The sequence below is a fragment of the Notolabrus celidotus genome, chromosome 22 (assembly GCF_009762535.1).
Source record: "Notolabrus celidotus isolate fNotCel1 chromosome 22, fNotCel1.pri, whole genome shotgun sequence".
In the NCBI taxonomy this organism is placed as follows: Eukaryota; Metazoa; Chordata; class Actinopteri; order Labriformes; family Labridae; genus Notolabrus; species Notolabrus celidotus.
In genome coordinates, this window is record NC_048293.1 from 16633693 (window position 1) to 16653114 (window position 19422).

At 39.2% G+C, this 19422-nt stretch overlaps 1 protein-coding gene across 1 annotated transcript in view; it reads right to left on the minus strand.

The window, feature by feature from the left end:
* The window catches only part of mboat2a (membrane bound O-acyltransferase domain containing 2a), a 68114-nt gene extending 49109 nt beyond the window's left edge, over window positions 1-19005 (minus strand). The window contains exon 1 of the mRNA XM_034675502.1: window positions 18647-19005. Coding sequence (XP_034531393.1) covers window positions 18647-18730 — 84 coding nt within the window. The 5' untranslated portion in view covers window positions 18731-19005. The remainder of the gene's footprint in view (window positions 1-18646) is intronic.
* Between the last annotated feature and the right edge of the window lie 417 nt (window positions 19006-19422).

The window sequence follows — 19422 nt, forward strand, 5'->3', positions numbered from 1 at the left end:
CTGAAGAGCAGAGACACAATATTTCTCCCATTGGCAAGCATCACAGAGATGAAAAAAGAAACAGCTTCGTTGCTAAGATACAGCAGCGTATATGCAAAAGTCTTCAATGGAGTCAATGGTGTGCTGAAAGTGAAGAGAGAGCCTTTAAACAACACATCCTTCTAAACTCCTGAAGGTACTCTGGAGTCAAGTATTCAGAGCTTCAGTTGTGAGCGCTTCTACGGCAGACAATTCACAATAAATCAAAGACAGGGAATACTTCAAACTCCACAAATGAGAACAAGACAGTAAAGTAAACCCTCCATGAAAGGCAGGTTTGTCTGTAATGTCACCAAAGTCAGTAAATGCTAGGTAATCATTACATAAGTGTGTTAAGTAACTGACATTTTCTAGATGGGTGAATGTTCAGCTGTTGTTCTGGTGCACAGACATGTCAGACTGACGCCATCACCCGCCACAAGGAGATATTTTCTGTCAATTTTATCAGCAGGATTTACAGCAAGAGGAGTTCATGACACAAAGAAGCAGATCATTACAAGGTCCAGTTTCTTTGTCGTGTCCACGCGCTCGCTCCAAATCATGTGCAGTAGGGGTTTTTGATCTCCCTTGGTATTTCACACCTCACACGAGAGAAGGAGTAGGACTGTGAAAATGAAGAGACGCTGAAACAACGTAATTCAAGGTGTTATCTCATTCTCATTTTTTTACTTTAAAAATAGCAGCAATAGCAGCTTAGGAACACTGATGTAGGAGGCATGAACAGACGGATGAAACTTTATTGACAGGAGGGAATACAAGCAGAATCTAGTCAGTGCAGGTGACAAAGTCTATGAATAGACTAGATAAAAACATAGACAGATGCCACTCATTGGTTTCTGAAGAGGCTTTATGAAGGCCAAAAATGGAGATGACAGTATTGTAGATTATGACTCAAACTGACTTTCTGCTAATCTAAAACAAAGAGGTGGAGTTGGGACTTAATGGTGCGTTCCTTTTGATCTCAGAGGTTGGAAATTCCACAAAGCACGTCGGACTCTGAACGCCACTTGAAGTTGGAATTCTACCTCGGAGCAACTTCAGTAACCCTGACTTCAAAGTCCAAGATGGCCTCTCCCTGCATCAACAGTAAAAAAATACTGTTCCTTTAAAGGTGACATATCATGCAAAATTGACTTTTTAATGGTTCTTTACCTGAAATATGTGTCCCTGGCATGTCTACAAACCCCCCGAGAATGAAAAAAATCCATTCTGCCCCTGTTTTGATTTCTACACCTTTCTGTAAATGTGTGTGAAACGAGCCGTTTCAGACTTCCGTGTTTTTGTTACGTAACAACAATATCCGTTCTGTCACGGAGTCAGAGCTCGGAGCTTGTTCAGCCCATAGACTGTATAAAATAATACTGAATCCCCCCTCCGTTTTTCATTACCTGCACAAATGTGTGCTAACAAGGAGCTTAGGAGGGAGGCATGCTAGTTGTAGGCTGTCTTAATAAACACAAAGGTCGGTTTTACTCCCCACGTCTGCAGATTTGAAGATCTAGTGGATGATTTTTATTTGTCATGGATAAGTGCTAGCGCTAGTTAGCATAGCCACATAGCTATATGTTCATAGCTGTAGCTGTAGCTGTAGCTGTGTACCAAGACACACGTCGACATACTGACAAATAAAACAACAAGAAACACTAAATCTGTGACCAATCCTTCATAAAAGTTCCTGCTGCCTTTCTGGCAGAGGTCGGTTTTACTCCCCACGTCTGCAGATTTGAAGATCTAGTGGATGATTTTTATTTATCATGGATAAGTGCTAGCGCTAGTTAGCATAGCCACATAGCTACATGTTCATAGCTGTGTACCAAGACACACGTCTACATACTGATAAATAAAACAACAAGAAACACTAAATCTATGACCAATCGTTCAGAAAGGTCCTGCTACAGGCGCCTCTCCGTCAGGATCAGATTCAGAGGGTTGAAGTAACGTGATCTCTGAGCAGCCGTGTATATTCAGCCAACATGTAAACATTAGATCAACGTGCTGGAGAGCCGAGGCACATCCACTTCCGGGGGGGGGGGCGTGGTCAGAGGGAAAACAGAGTGTTCTGATGAGGAATGAAGAAGAGTACTTTTCAGGCATGCCAAAATCTGATTTCAAAGTGGTTTTTTGAGCATAAACTTTAAAGACGTGTTTTGGGGACCTCTTAGACCAATATATATTGATGAAAAAAGCGTGATATGTCCCCTTTAATAGTGTTTATTTGGAACTCAGTCTTGTTCTGTGTTATCAAATCAATCAAACCGTGCAAGTTCTCTCTGTGTACACTAGGTCATGCTGCCTTCGCCAACAAACTATCACATAGCGTGTTGTTTATTCTGGAATTAGCTAACAATGCTAACAACAACATGAACAAGCCTCGCTTCACACCACTTACCCTCTAACATAAGTGCAACTCTCAAAGCAAACAACTGCCAGCCATATGCAAGAGACTTCCTGGCATCATTACAAAGAGGAAGAGGCAGACAAACACGGAGATGTAAATAGAAATATTTTGAAGAAGTAGTCTGCACTGCAACATGAGTTTACGGCTGAACAACTTTCAGAGTTGTTTCTGCTCAGCTCCAACACTTTACTGCCAAGGTAAATGGAACACCCAAACAGCTAGCACATAGCATCCACTGATTGGTCAAATAAGCCAAGCTCCTAATAATGGATAAGGGTCTATGTCCACTTAAGACAGTCTTTTGCTCTCATAGGGACTATTTCTATACAAAACAGACACAGTTCAGTGCTTTTAGCACTAAGAACGCCCTCTGTGTCGGCTGTTTGTTATCCCTGTGCTCTCAACTCTCAGGTGAAAATGTTTCAACATTTGGAACATCTCCACACTTGTCAATGTCACCCTCACCAACCAATCAAAATCGAACAAAGGTGGGACTCTGATATTACTTTGTCAACAACAAAGGCAGACAACAAACTAATCCAAGTATTTTTTTAAGGGTTAAAATTTCCAGGTGAAAAGCTACTGCGAATGCCCTCACAAATCCTTTCCTAGTTTGTATTTTTTGTTTTCTTATGTAAAATGTCCTTGTACAGAAACAAATACTTAGCATACAGAGCAATTAAAAACTGACTTAATGGTCAAATTCATTGGAAGAGGAAGTGAGCCATCTTACATAACATAGCATTAAGTGCTGGTGAGAAGCCCTCTGAAACAGAGGTCAAACACGCTGCAATCCAAACATGTTGTAAGTGGACATAGGCCCTAACTCTCAGCTTGGATATAATCAAAAGGTACGACATTTAAAAAATGTCACCCCTCTCCCACTAAGATGTCACCATGCAGCATGAAAGTAGAACATACTTTCTAACAGACTTACAGTGATGAAGGCCTGTCAAATACATTTATGTCGCCCTGTATTTATATCACTAAAACCACAGAGAGAAGCCAATATTCAGTTTCATGTTATAGCCTTTTAAGCATTGATTTAAGACTTGGATGATCAGATTCAAGGGAATCGATGTCAGATGGCCCAACGCAGTAAAGTGGCCAAACTTTTCAGATGACGGTGCAGCTTGTAGTTAGTGATGATCAATACTCAGATTGACTATTTATTGGGGTGTAGAGCTGTTAAAACGTAAGGTGACAGAGTCTATCTGCTCCTGTGAAGGTGAATCAGCTGAATGCCCTCTTGGTTTACCTCAGCTGAATCACAAGTGACAGTGAAAAGTTGCACTAATAAATATTCATGCCCTCTCATTTATATTGGATGCATCTCCCTCATCCTGTTGGACTCCTGCCCTTGCACAGTGGACAAACCGGAAGGGAACAGCTGTTGCATATAACTTGAGAGTTTTGTAGGGGAAATGAAAGGCTTCAGTCCCACGTTCATGTCGACCCTTAAGGCCTAATGAGGAACATAAAAGATGACAAATTTCAGACTTCAAAATACCTCCTAGAAAGGCTTACACCAGTCAAAGTAAGAGATAGAGGGACTTAAGTAACTGGAGTCTGCAAAGCTGCCCAACTTGTTTGCTTTCATCTGCATTCTTCAACATCAGATGTCTCTTAGGCTGCAATTTGAAGCAGTTAAAATGATTTACTTGAAAAAAAAATCGCTGTTCTCACCATGTCAACATGGAATTGTTCCTTTAAGCCGAGAGTGCAGTGTTTTAGCACAGAAAGAAACCCAATCCACCCTCGTAACAGCACACCATTACCAACAGAACTAATGAGTTAGTAAGCTGAGTCATGTGGACAACCACTTTTGTGGCCATGCCAAGTACTTCGGAGAGAGGAGGAATGACAGATGCACAGATTTCCCTTCCACTCTACAGTAAGACAGGCTGCCTGTGTTTTGCATGACCGGGTTTTTACTGCGGGGAGGACACGAACCAACACCCATGGCAGTCATTTACATGTATTAACCCTGAGAATGAAGACAAGGATTTCAAACTGAAAGCCAAAGGAGAATAATATAGATCATAGATCATAGGTTTTGTGTCTGATGCAAGCAAATCACACTCAAAATCCAACAAAGATTTTTGACAGAGCACAACTCAACAGTATGTTGTTTTTTGAAGCTATATTTTCGGGCATTTGTTTGCCTTTAATGGAGATGACAACTAAAGAGAGACAGGAAATGTAGGGTAGGGGAGGATCTGCATCAAATGAGGGCGGGAGTCGAACCTGCGACTGCTGCAACAAGGACTAAAGCCTCTGTATATGGGGCATGCACTTATACCGCTAGGCCAATGACGCCCAAATAAAAGGGATACTTTAGTGTTATGCTCGGCTTTTGAACTACTCACTCAGCTGTTTTAAATACTTGACTGTGATTGGTCAATCATAACCTCTTGACCATGGTTATTAACTCTGAATATGACAACCAGATCACCCACCTCATATCAAACCAGTTGTCGAAAATAAAAGGTGTTTTGACTGCAAAGCTCAGAGAAGAAGGAGAGCTGAGAGAGGACAACAGTCGACATTTTTATTCTTGCAGAAGACCCATCAACCAAGACATTTAAATTAAAAGAATCATCCTTCAATCAACATTTTATGTCAATTTGTTTAGGTCTTTAGTTGGTAGCCGGATAATAAGCGGGATAATGAATGGTGGACTGGTTGTTATGTAAATTAGAATCCTGATGGAGTGGTACAAGACCCTGACGCAAAGTGGAGGGGTCTTGACTCACCCCATTCTTATTATTCAGATCTTTTTATCCAATGAAATTAAACAATATAAGTTGTTTTCATTCATTTTACACGCCAAATTTGCAAAACATGTGTTTGAAGTAAGTAAGTATGTTAACAATTGATATTGTATCAAGTAAATTATTGTTTAGAACTCATGCAGGTCTCAAGGGTGGTGTCATTTAAAGCATTTTTGAAAGGACAAAGGTGTTCGAGTCGCTCAGCTAGGGGCTGCAGGTTGAGGACTTTTTACTGGACATTACCCCATCATTGGAATCAAAGCCAGACAAAGACAGACTGGTAGAAAGTCAATGCAGAATCAATGCACTTCCCAGACTGTCAAAACTGGCACGCCCGTATCTCTGCATACCAGCAACATCAGTGCCTTCTGAGTGAGTGGTCATGCCGCCGGACTAATTGTGGACCACGACTGACATCCGACCACTTGGACCATTATTTTTTTTCTGTGAGAACAAGGAGGCAGAAAACTGGACACTGTGACTGTAAAATATCTATCCGTTCAGTTCTCTTGTTGCAACAATTCCACATTTAGTCGTTAGTTGCTACTTTGCAGACTTCCCCTACCACATTTTCAAACAGAAACTGCCGTGAGCAAATAAAACAGAGGTGTTCGATCGACACTGAGATAAAGTGAAGACAGAACTGTAAAGACAGAGCAGCGAAACTGAAATTAACAAGTTATTTCTGATCGTTCAGAGCTCTAAAAAAAAGGTTGTTACCACGTAGACACAAACATACGGATGGTGTCAGATTTAGTTTGCTGATAAAGTCGTGCTTCTTCCTGTCTGCTAAGGTCTGTCAGGTCCTTTAAGCATCTATCAAAGACACACATGACATTTATGTCTGCTGCAGACAGACAGAGAGCAAAGGAGGAACAATGATTGACACCCACAAAATGACCTCATTGGTTAGATTATTATTAAATAAAGACCGACTGTAGACACCACAACACATCCCTGAATGATGACTCAGAGGAAATTTAATATTTTGGTTAAACTTTACTGGGTTAAATTGCTTTTTGTTACTACTAACAGTAAGTGGAATGTTGGTTTGTGTCCGGTGACTGTTTCTTGACAAGCCCTGTGTGAAGGTTGGAATTCAGATATATCAGAATTAACCACTTTGGCTGCCCAGGAGTTCATTTACTGTCGCCATGATATAGAAACAAGGATTGATATCATTTGATTTTTATTTCTATCATATCAAAGCTCAAAATTCTGGTATGGTGGTGATCGTTCAAACTACACTTTTTAAGGCAAGGCAGCTTTATTTGTATAGTGCATTTCATACACGAGGGCAACTCAATGTGCTTTACATTGAAACATTAAAAGCATTGGAGACATTCAGACAGGCATAAAAGAACCCAATTAAAATGACAAATATGATAAATCAGAAAAGCAAAGGAAAATTAGAAATATAATAAAAATTACATTAAAATTTTAATTTAAAGTGAGTTAAAATGAGCTAAGATAGGAAGGCAGAGGTAAATAAAAAAGTCTTAATCTTTGATTTTAAAATACAAACATGTCGCCCATCAGGCGCAGGTTATTATTGGTTAACCCATTGGTTAAAAAAAAATCCATATTGTGCATCCATAGGAGGTTGTGTGAGTTGTCCATTTATAAAAATGAAATAACTGGAATAAAATAAACACGTTTTTTTATTTAAAGTTTTGCTTTTAAAGGTCTTAAACTTCATTTCCCATAAGCCCAAAGCCATGCATTGAATTTCACATCATACTAAAAACAAAGGATTAATCATTAGGCAAATCAATACTATATACTGAACCCCATAGATACATTTTGGTGTGTGTTGATGACTCTATGGGTATGGATGAAACCTGATTATGATGACGTTTGAACCCAGTTTCCAAGATGTACATCCCGACACCATGCTCTGTCTTTTATTTTTTGGAATACTGATAATAAAAATGCATAATTAAGGGATTGAACTTAGTAGCAGAGCTTAGCGAAACATGAGCTTCATGGAGTATAGTCAGGGAGAAAATAAAGAATGAAACAGTAAATAATACACAGTTTTTCATAAAGACTATCAGTAGCTTTAATGGGGCAAGAGTGGTCTATTTACCAGTATAGACCATTACAAAGTGCTACTGTACTGGTTAAACAAGTAGTCATACTTCCATGCTCAGTGCTTCTTCTTCTTCTATGAATTAAATGCCACAATTTTAACAGACAAGCCTCATTAAACACATGATCATAAAACCCAAGCCACCTCCAAAAGAAAATGCTAGTTTCTAACCATAACTGTGTCGCCTGTTGCCAATTGGTAACGTTAACAACACAGCCAAGTCTTTCCATATTCCCCAGGAGGAATCGCACACACTTGTGTTGATTGTGCACCATAATAATGGCAGCAGCCGGCAGCACTCCATTAGGGAGAGCCGAGGGGGAAAGAAATCAATTGTAGGGATAAGACTCCCAAGAGGATGGCCAATTAAAGACCAGGGGGAGGTAGAGAGACCCGAGGGTTTGACAGTGAGACCAGCGGTCCCAAGCCAGGGGTTTTACGAACTCAGTCTGGGATAAAGGACCGAACAGAGCAGCTAATTTGGGGCCGTTTAAGGCAAAGCTTCTTAAAAATACACTAAAATCTAGTTCTTGAAAGAAAAATATTCAACTTGTCTTGCAAATATCCAGGGATATAAGAAATTATGAGTATTCCATTGTTAACATGCAACCCTCGAGTGTCTTATTCCAACTTTGGTTAAACTCACTTTAACCTATCTGCTTGTGTCACTTGTGTAAGGAAATGTCAGTGGATAAAAGCGAAGCTTGAAGTCAACCCCTCTGCACTGTGTGGGCTTTGAGGCCTACAGTACAATAGCCTGCTGGAAAACGCAGCAGCAAACAATAGAAGAAGGCTTGTTATCATGAGAAACGACACAGCCGTTCTCTTATTGTGATAAACAGCAATCCAATATGTCACATAAACACAAGAGTGATTGTACTTCTGGGCGAGCCTTTGGTGACCACAGGACACACAGCGGCATCGCCTGTAGAGTACAAGCTGAGGCGTGTAAGACGTGAAATGCAGGTGAAGCGAGAAAACAAGCATGGCGACTGTATGTTCACTTAAAGAGGCTTTGCAGGTTTGCTATTGTGAGATAAAATAGCAAAGCTGTGGTTTAATTTGTATATTGCCTTTGTCATTAAATCACAAGAAACTTTCATTATTAGTATCAAAATATTTGTCAAACACAGCTACTGTACAGTGCCATCAGTACCGACAACAGCAACGAGCTGACAAGATGTTCAAGATTCAAAAGGTCACTGCTGACACTAAAAACATTACATCACCCCAAATCTCTACTGATCCAAATGTTAAATATTTACAGTGTATTATTGTGTCAAAAGAAATCATCCGAACAGGAGAGGCATTTCATTTTAAGGTTGAAACCTTTGTTAATGTGAGTTCATTTGATGTAGAGATCTATCAAACACAACACAGTGCAGATGGAAATTTCTACTCTCTCGTGCTCCACAGAGACATCCTGTACACCTGTGCAAAACTGCTATTTTTAACCATCCCAAGAGAACTAAATTCTAGGGGGCCCCAAGGGCCACGAGATCTCATGATACAGAGGGGTGACAACATTTCTTGTCAAGGTTGTAAACTGTCTCATGAGATCAGAGGTAGACCTTAGCCTAATTCCTGTACCACCATCATCGCACCCTCATCTGACTCTGAAAATGTTTTCATGAAGACAGCACTGTGTGTGTTTTTTGACTGCAGTTACAGCATAACACCAACGTGGTGGTGCTGTATCAAAATGAGTCTAATGTAACAGAAAAGGTGCTGCCAAAACCACCAACGAAGAAGTAAAGGTTTCCAGTGGATAGTGATTTATTTATGCTATGAGTGAGGATATCCCAACTCTCCACTGATAATTTGGGCCAAAAATGTAATGTAATACACTGGTTCTTGGAAGCACGTTACCCAGATAGACCTCATAGTTATACAGAGTATGACCTGACTCCATGATCAAATGTTCTGTTTTCACTTCATGTCCATATTCACATTCCCTTTATAATTATTAGTTGGATAAATACTGTGTGCCCTCACGTCTTGGTTTCAGCGTGTTAGTGTGTAATTAAAAGTATTGTAGAAGAATACATACTGATAAAGGTCAACACGAAGTAGAAACTTGTTATAACTAGTCACTGAGGAAGAGAGAGACATAGAGGTAAGAGTTCATAACTGCAACAGACAGTGAATGCTCCTATTTGTAAATCTAAAGTCACCTTCTCTCATCAGACTAATACGTGAATGATGATACTTCTACAGTACACACATTGTTTGTGTCTTTAACTGTATTTGATTCGTACTCAGTCAGAAAGTAGAAGTGAAGTGACGTCCATAACAACATGATGATGACTCGTTATCTTTCGGTTTTGGACGGTTACAAACAAAAAGTTTGGCCCGTTTGTGCCGCGGGGGTGACAAGGTGCGAGTTATTTTTGAATGGGAGACAATGAAGAGCTGTGCAAACAATGGAGCAAGTTGATCAGGTTCATTGTATGTGTGTGAAAAGCTTGTTGAAGGATTCATCAGGAGCACAGCTGCTGCGTATTTAAACAGCTGCAGCTGTAAAACACCCTGATGCTTCAACCTAGTGCGTGACAACAGAAAGCTCCCTTCGAGATGATAACGCTTCACACATTAATAACTGAATAATTTGGGGTTAGAAAGGGTTCGGAACCACCTTTGAAATGTCTTGAAATGTTATTTTGAGCAAATAATTAAATTTAGCTTGTTTCTGGCATAGAGTCTTCTATTTCATATTTCAGGGCAGTCCTCTTATTAGGGCTGGGTATCGCCACTGATCGCCCACAAATGATTTGGTTACAATTTACAAGGTGAGGTCCCGATTCAATTTGGTTCAATTCAATTTGGTTCAATTCAATTTGATTCAATCCAATTTGATTGGATTTGAGATGATCAGATTTGATTTGATTCGATCTAACTAGACTCGATTTGATTTGATTCAATTCAATTCAATTCAATTCAATCCAATTTGATTCAATTCAATCCAACTCAACTCGTTTCAACTCGATTCAATTCAATTCAATTCAATCCAATCCAACTCGACTCGATTCGATTCAACTAGATTCAATTTGATTCAATCCAGCTTGATTCAATCCAGCTTGATTCAATCCGATTCGATTCAACTAGATTCAATCCAACTCGACTTTATTCAATTCAATCCAACTCGACTCGACTCGATTTGATTCTATCCAACTCGACTCAACTCAACTCGATTCCTGATCCAATTATATTTCCAATTCCATTTGTTCATGGATATTTCAGTAACAACACCAATGTTATGTTATCATTCATTGTCAACCTAGCTAACCCTATGAGGAATAGCTTCTGCTAATCTGAAACTAAAGGGAATCCAAATTAAGAAAAAATAGCTGGATAATAATAAATGGACAGACATATCTGTCAAGCTCTATTTGGGACCATCCTTTATTCTATTGAAAGACAGCAAGGTGCTTATAAGGTGGTAAAAGGTCTACAAAACTGTCCTAAAGTCAAACCTTAAGGCACATTACAAATAATATCAACTACCCTATGGGAAAATGATAGCTAATGTTAAGTGCGTAATGTGAAATGCAAAGCTCAGTCCTAAAGAGATTAAGATAGATCAGCACTTAGCATCTGCAGATAAACAGGAGGAAATTGATGCGAGTCAGGTGGACAGCAAAGGTCTACACTGAAAGCTTTAGTAAGTATGTGAAGGCTGGATAGGATGCAGTAAAAGGTCAAGGATTTTCTTGATTAACACTGTCAGGTCAATTTCTTCAAGACGAATAGCTGCACTTCATGCTGGGTATGGCCTTCACCCTACGGTTTATGGCAAGTCAATGAACAGAGACAAATACAACTGAATCTGAGGCGGACAGTGCAGGATCAGGATGTGCAATCTGAGCCTATAAATCACATACTTCATAAAAAGTGTCCATGAACAACCAAATATTTGTTTGGATCCAACAATAGGAGTGCTTAATGAAAGTAGTAAGAGCATGTTACCAGAGGAAACAGGCTGACTAAGATAGAAAAAAAAGGGAGAAGAAGAAGAAGAGAGAAGCAGAGTGTCAGTTCAGATTTCACAGCTCCCATTATAGCTCTGATGAAGGCCAGTGCAGAGGCATGGCCCTCCCATGGGATACATACAGTCCTAACGACATACAGTGGGGTGCCACACTATAGCGGCTTCATCAGAATGAGTGTCAGTGTGTGTGGGCCACACAGATCATACTGTATCTGAGTGTCTGTATTGATTTCTGTGGTGTTGACAGCCTCTCTGGCAGAGCACAGAGCACCCAGTTGGCAGGAAGCAAACAAATCACATTGTTCACAAGGGGGACACCTGTCCAACAAAGTAGTGTGGGCTGTGATTATATGTCCCATTTGTACGATGCCATTGTCTCCTACTCAGCGAGTGCATTCAGATAGAGACAAACAACTGAGTGAAGCCATGAGCACATAACTCTTAATATCAAACACTCAACCAATATGCAACACAGAGGAGAATTATTTCAGCCAACGTGTCGGATAGACTCATGCAGGTTTCAAGGGAAACCCCTGTTGCTTTTACCGCTGTCATGTTGAATTAGAATGATGTTATGATGCAAAATACAGTCTAGTACTGATACTATTTTTATCCTTCACATGAGAGGGGGATCATTTCTAGTATCGCACATATTTTATACCAGATACCTGATACCAATTGTAGGCAGTATCAGGAGCTAATACGGGTACTAATATAGCCCCATACCAGTCAATACAAGAGATCAATATGGGTACTAATATCCCCCGTACCCTGTTTCAGGCACTATCAGAGGCTGATGATAAAGGTACTAGTATTCCACAATCCCTGGTTGGTAAAGATATTAGTGTCCCCCCATAACCTACCCCACATTGTAGGCAGCATCAGAGGCCAATATGGCACAAGTAAATCAAACCACTTCTTGACCATATTGTAATACCAACACTGAGTAAAGTGCTCTGTGGAGTTTTACTCAAGTGTACTGATTGTTCCACTAATGAGAGACGTAGCAAAGTCTCTCTCCAACTTCAAAGTTTTTATGATGAAAAACAGATCCTCAGGAAAAAAAGGTAAGATCCTGCCCTGCTACATTTCTGACAGCAGGCTTGAGCATACAGGGTGGAATGAGATATATGAAACATTCCAGTCTATACATGCAGGTATACAGGATGAAAGAATGTTCATATAAGTTGGTTGTCTGAGGCGCAATAAAAGGGGAAGAAGGAAGTGAAGCAAGTAGTCTCATAGTTTGGAGAATCTCACTCATACAAGTGTTCAGAGACTTGTGAGCCTGCTTGTAATTGGGATTTCAAACATCAATGAATTGTTGACCAGATCATATCTGAGACTTTAATCATTCTAAATAATCTCAGGTGCACATACCAAGGCTTTCCTCTGTCCAGTGGGGAGAGGAAGTGTGAGTCAGGAGCCGGAGGCTTGCATGTAAAACCGCTTGGCAGGGGGAGGAAATAGGCTCATTTGTATGTAAACCCATCCTCATAAAAAGATTAGAGCAAGTCATTTTGCAGTTGATATCATGTGATAGAATATGCAAAGAAAAGTATGCCAGCAGGAAAGGGAGAAAAAAGACTGTATACTTGTGTGAGTTCATTTGTGATGAAACAGTGCTGCTCTGTAGAGAGCATAGTCATACTGATGCTGAAATTCAAAAGGCATGACACTGGATTCCCTGGAGTTTGAGTCCACATGTGAAGTCAGAGGAAACCGCTGTACTTAACATGGGTTGTTCCTGAGTTTCCTCAGACAACCCACATGTATGATCCAAACTCAAGATGACGGCACACAAGAGAAGAAATCGGTGTTCCCCTGCAGAAGCCTATCCAACAAACTCTGAGCTAGTGATGCGTGAAGCTTCTACACACCACCAAAGGCTATCTCTGGTGAGCGTTGCAATCATCTGTCTCAGCAAGCTCTTGTAAATGTGAAAGTGTTGACAATGCAAACATTTGCACATATGTTGCAAAAAAATCCCACTTCCCCATACTACCAGTAGAAGTTAATACAATCCACTAATTCAGAAATAACTACAATCACTGTAGCTTCACCACCCATTTTAGCAGCTGCTTTAATATGATAAAAGCCTCCAGAGAAGGTGTGGTGTCCATTCTGGTAACACATGATCAGCAAAGTAATCTGTGCCTGTCTGAACACAGAACATAACATGTTTAAACTCTCTTATAATCTGGAGCAGGTTTGACATTTTGAAGGTGTCAAATATACAAGTACGTCCTTGTATTAGATTTGAGCTCGTCCTTACTAAGTCATATAAAATAAACATATAAAACTTAAAAAGAGTTTCTATCCCACAGCCATCACTGCACTGAATGCTGCTGAGACATACATTAAGTACTGTGATATCTATATCTTGCCTAAGGGAATTGTGCAATGAATGTTCAATGTAGATGTGGGTTTGTCTGTCTTTTGGGTTTCTGTGTTTTATTAGCACTTATTTTTTATATTATCTATTTGCACTGAAACAAGATTGCACTTAACCCTCCTGTTATGTTCATTTCCCAGTAACAGCAATAATGTTCCTGGGTCAATTTGACACTAAGCATATTAAATTATCCAAGTGTCAGAACCCCCAAAAAATCCCAATAAACATTTTTATAATCTCATTTTTAACTCTATTACTAACCATTTAAATCAACACTTAGTGCAATGGTGTTCTTAAATTATCACAGATAATGTTTCATTGAGAATAACTTCCATGAAATTTCATGTTAAAACTTGTTTTAATGTATGGAAAGCCCTAAATATAAATACAATAGTTTTACATGACTTACATTTTCGTATCCCTGTATCAGCCTCTGATCCTGCCTGAAACAGGGTATAGGGTATAGGGTATATTAATCGCTGATATTCACAGGTATGGGATGTAGGGGGATATAAGTACCCATATTATCCTCTGTTTATTTAGTTTATTTTATTTTTATGAATTAATGTTGATAAATTCACACAAGACACCTCTTCTGTCACATGCTGCCCAGATTTTTATGCTGCATTTAGCTACTTTGGAAGTCACATATTGCCCAAAACTGACTTTTAAAAAAGGGTCAATTTGACCAGAAGCATTTTCAATTATCCAAAAGTGTCAGAACCCCCAAAAAATCCCAATAAACGTTTTTCTAATCTCATTTTTAACTCTATTACTAACCATTTAAATCAACACTTAGTGCAATGGTGTTCTTAAATTATCACAGAAAATTTTTCATTGAGAATTGGCTGCTTTCCATTTTTAATAGCTCCCTGTCCAATGGTTGTGTCCCTGATTATTTTAAAAATGCCTGTGTCCATCCTTTGTTAAAAAAACCTGGACTGGATCCTTCCCTTCCCCAGAATTACAGGCCCATTTCTAAGTTACCTTTTATTTCAAAGATTTTAGAAAGATTAGTGTCCAAACAACTCCTCTCTGTGCTGGAAAATAACAAGACTTTTGAAAAATTCCAGTCTGGCTTTCGCAAGCATCACAGCACGGAGACAGCACTACTTAAAGTCACTAATGACCTTTTAATGGCTGCAGATCAAGGCATGTGCTCAGTCCTTGTGCTCCTGGATCTGAGCGCAGCCTTTGACACTATAGACCACAACATTTTATTGGACAGATTAGAGCATTGGGTAGGGGTTTCTGGTACGGTTTTAGAATGGTTCAAATCTTATTTTAATAATAGAAGGTTCTGTGTGTCTGTAAATAATTATGTTTCTGGTTTTACTGAGGTGAAGTATGGTGTGCCTCAGGGGTCGGTTTTGGGTCCGATTTTATTTTCCTTGTATATGCTCCCCCTGGGGCACATCATAAGCAAGCATGGTGTTTTATTTCATTTTTATGCAGATGATTCACAGTTATACCTGCCCATCAGACACACAGACCCTGGCATGCTGAGTTCACTGAATAATTGCTTGTCAGAAATAAAGAGCTGGATGTCAAGAAACTTTTTACAATTAAACTCAAACAAGACAGAGATCATTTTAATCGGACCACCACACATGACCAAGCAGTTACTGCCATCTGCTGGTCAAATGGCGAACCACATAAAACCTGTTGCAAAGAATCTTGGCGTCTGGTTTGACAGCAATTTAACATTTGAGCATCATATCACAAAACTTGTACAGTCGTGTTTTTACCACCTCAGAAACATTTCTAAAATTCGGTCCGTTTTAACTTTTAAAGACACTGAGACGATTTTACATGCTTTTATCTCATCACGCCTGGACTATTGTAACAGTCTTTTTAGCAGCCTGCACAACAAATCACTTGATCGTCTCCAGACTGTACAGAACTCAGCTGCCAGGGTTTTAACCAGAACCAGAAAATTCGACCACATCTCTCCGGTTTTAGCTTCCTTGCACTGGCTCCCTGTATGTTTTAGAATTGATTTTAAGATTTTACTGATTACTTTTAAAGCCCTGCATGGGCTTGCTCCGAGCTATATAGCAGACCTTTTAACACCCTATGAGCCGACACGTACATTGAGATCCTCGGGCAGAGGTTTACTGTGCATTCCAAACACTAAAATGAAAACAAAAGGGGACAGAGCGTTTGCAGTAAGGGGTCCGACGCTCTGGAACCTTCTGCCCGAGGAGATCAGGTCTGCTGAGTCAGTGGGCTCTTTTAAATCCCTTCTTAAAACATACTTTTATCGCAGAGCCTTCCCGGATTTTATCTGAATTTTATTTTATTTTAACCGTCTTTAAGAAATATATTTTGAAAGAATTTTATTCCTTTAGAGTTCTTTTAAGGGAATTTTATGTCTTTTAAAATATGTTTTATTTCTTTATCTTGACTTGTGTGTTTTTATGATCTGCCTGTTTTATTTGCTACCCATGTAAAGCACTTTGTAACCTGGTTTTGAAAGGTGCTCTACAAATAAAAATTATTATTATTATTATTAATAACTTCCATGAAAATTCATGTTAAAACTTGTTTTAATGTATTGTATTAATGTATGGAAAACCCAAAAATAAAAACAATAGTCTTACATGACTTACATTTTCGTATCCCTGTATCAGCCTCTGATCCTGCCTGAAACAGGGTATAGGGTATATTAATCGCTGATATTCACTGGTATGGGATGTGGGGGGATATAAGTACCCATATTATCCTCTGTTTATTTAGTTTAGTTTATTTTTATGAAGTAATGTTGATAAATTCACACCAGACTCCTCTTCTGTCACATGCTGCCCAGATTTTTATGCTGCATTTAGCTACTTCGGAAGGCACATAATGCCTAAAACTGACTTTTAAAAAAGGGTCAATTTGACCAGAAGCATATTTAATTATCCAAAAGTGTCAGAACCCCCAAAAAATCCCAATAAACATTTTTCTAATCTCATTTTTAACTCTATTACTAACCATTTAAATCAACACTTAGTGCAATGGTGTTCTTAAATTATCACAGATAATGTTTCATTGAGAATAACTTCCATGAAATTTCATGTTAAAACTTGTTTTAATGTATGGAAAGCCCTAAATATAAATACAATAGTTTTACATGACTTACATTTTCGTATCCCTGTATCAGCCTCTGATCCTGCCTGAAACAGGGTATAGGGTATAGGGTATATTAATCGCTGATATTCACAGGTATGGGATGTAGGGGGATATAAGTACCCATATTATCCTCTGTTTATTTAGTTTATTTATTTTTATGAAGTAATGTTGATAAATTCACACCAGACACCTCTTCTGTCACATGCTGCCCAGATTTTTATGCTGCATTTAGCTACTTTGGAAGTCACATAATGCCTAAAACTGACTTTTAAAAAAGGGTCAATTTGACCAGAAGCATATTCAATTATCCAAAAGTGTCAGAACCCCCAAAAAATCCCAATAAACATTTTTCTAACCTCATTTTTAACTCTATTACTAACCATTTAAATCAATACTTGGTGCAATGGTGTTCTTAAATTATCACAGATAATGTTTCATTGAGAATAACTTCCATGAAAATTCATGTTAAAACTTGTTTTAATGTATGGAAAACCCTAAATATAAATACAATAGTTTTACATGGCTTACATTTTCGTATCCCTGTATCAGCCTCTGATCCTGCCTGAAACAGGGTATATAGGGTATATTAATCGCTGATATTCACAGGTATGGGATGTGGGGGGATATAAGTACCCATATTATCCTCTGTTTATTTTGTTTATTTTATTTTTATGAAGTAATGTTGATAAATTCACACCAGACTCCTCTTCTGTCACGTGCTGCCCAGATTTTTTTGCTGCATTTAGCTACTTCGGAAGTCACATATTGCCCAAAACTGACTTTAAAAAAAGGGTCAATTTGACCTGAAGCATATTCAATTATCCAGAAGTGTCAGAACCCCCAAAAAAGTGCAATGGTGTACTTAAATTATCACAGATAATGTTTCATTGAGAATACATTTCATGAAAATTCATGTTAAAACTTGTTTTAATGTATGGAAAACCCTAAATATAAATACAATAGTTTTACATGACTTACATTTTCGTATCCCTGTATCAGCCTCTGATCCTGCCTGAAACAGGGTATAGGGTATAGGGTATATTAATCGCTGATATTCACTGGTATGGGATGTAGGGGGATATAAGTACCCATATTATCCTCTGTTTATTTAGTTTATTTTATTTTTATAAAGTAATGTTGATAAATTCACACCAGACACCTCTTCTGCCCAGATTTTTATGCTGCATTTAGCTACTTTGGAAGTCACATAATGCCTAAAACTGACTTTAAAAAAAGGTCAATTTGACCCCTAACATAACAGGAGGGTTAATTTCGTTGCACTTGTGATAATAACAATAAAGATATTCCATTCTATAATGCATAGGATATAACTCCCCCTGAAATGAAGTGCCACTGCAAAACTATGTGACAAATATCTGATTTAATACAGCAAGCTACATTAGGAATTTTCTCCATTTTTAGACACCTTTGTACCATTCTTCATCAATGTGATGTTTCTCAGCCTAATGGCAGTATGAGAGGAAAAACACTGAGGCCTAAAAACACACCATTCCTGGGCTAACTTCGGTGAAATGTAACTAGTAAATGATCCTTCAGCTGGTGACAGATGAAAGGATCTGTGCAGTTAGGGAACCACTGGATTAGACTCTGGGCATCAAAGGAAGCAGACAAAAGGCATTAGCTGTAATGTACAGTAGGTTCAAGTCACAGAAACTGATTTTGTGCCCTCGTTTCTAATAAAAACCGCATTATTTAGAGGCTAAGCTAAACAGCACTGCGCATCATCAGCCTCTGCTAACATTACAGTCACCGATGCTAGCTAACTATGTTAAATAAAAGCTAGGATCCGTTCATGTGTCGATATTTTCTCCTTCTAAAATCATACCTGGTCAACAGGGAGGTTGATGATCTCACTGATAGGCTGCAACAGAGTGGATCCAGTGCATGATGCTGTCGTTTTGGTAGCCATGCTCGGTCCGTGTCCGTAAATCCTTTCTCTCTCTCTCTCTCTCTCTCCTTCCTCCGGTTCACTTCACTCCCCTCGACTGCTGCTGCTGCTGCTGCCTGCGATGATAAATACTCGGCTGCTGCCCAAGCTGCTGCTGCTGCCGCTGCTGCTGTTGTTGCGACGGGGCTGGACGGTTGTCATCCACAGCACACATCTATAACAAAGAGTTCTAAACCACGTCAAGATTTTCACTCCAACGTCACTTTCTCTTTCGTCCAACGTCCATTAGGAACAGGCGGCAACCTCCAGTCTCAAAATGTGAAGCCCATGCGGAAGTGTTATGAACTGCAGTTCATCCAGAATCCGCTTGAAGCTGGCTACAGAAACACAGGAAACCACATACGCACCAATTAAAAAAAGACAATCTTTGCAGCATTAAAGGTGATATATCATGCAAAATCGACTTTTTAATGGTTCTCTACCTGAAATATGTGTCCCTGGCATGTCTACAAACCCCCCAAAAATTTAAAAAAATCCATTCTGCCCCTGTTTTGATTTCTCCACCTTTCTGTAAATGTGTGCTGAAACGAGCCGTTTCAGTTTTCCATGTTTTCATACGTCACAACGACATCCAGTCTTTAACAGAAGTCAGAGCTCGGAGCTTGTTCAGCCCATAGACTGTAAAAAATACAACTCAGACCCTCCTCCGTTTT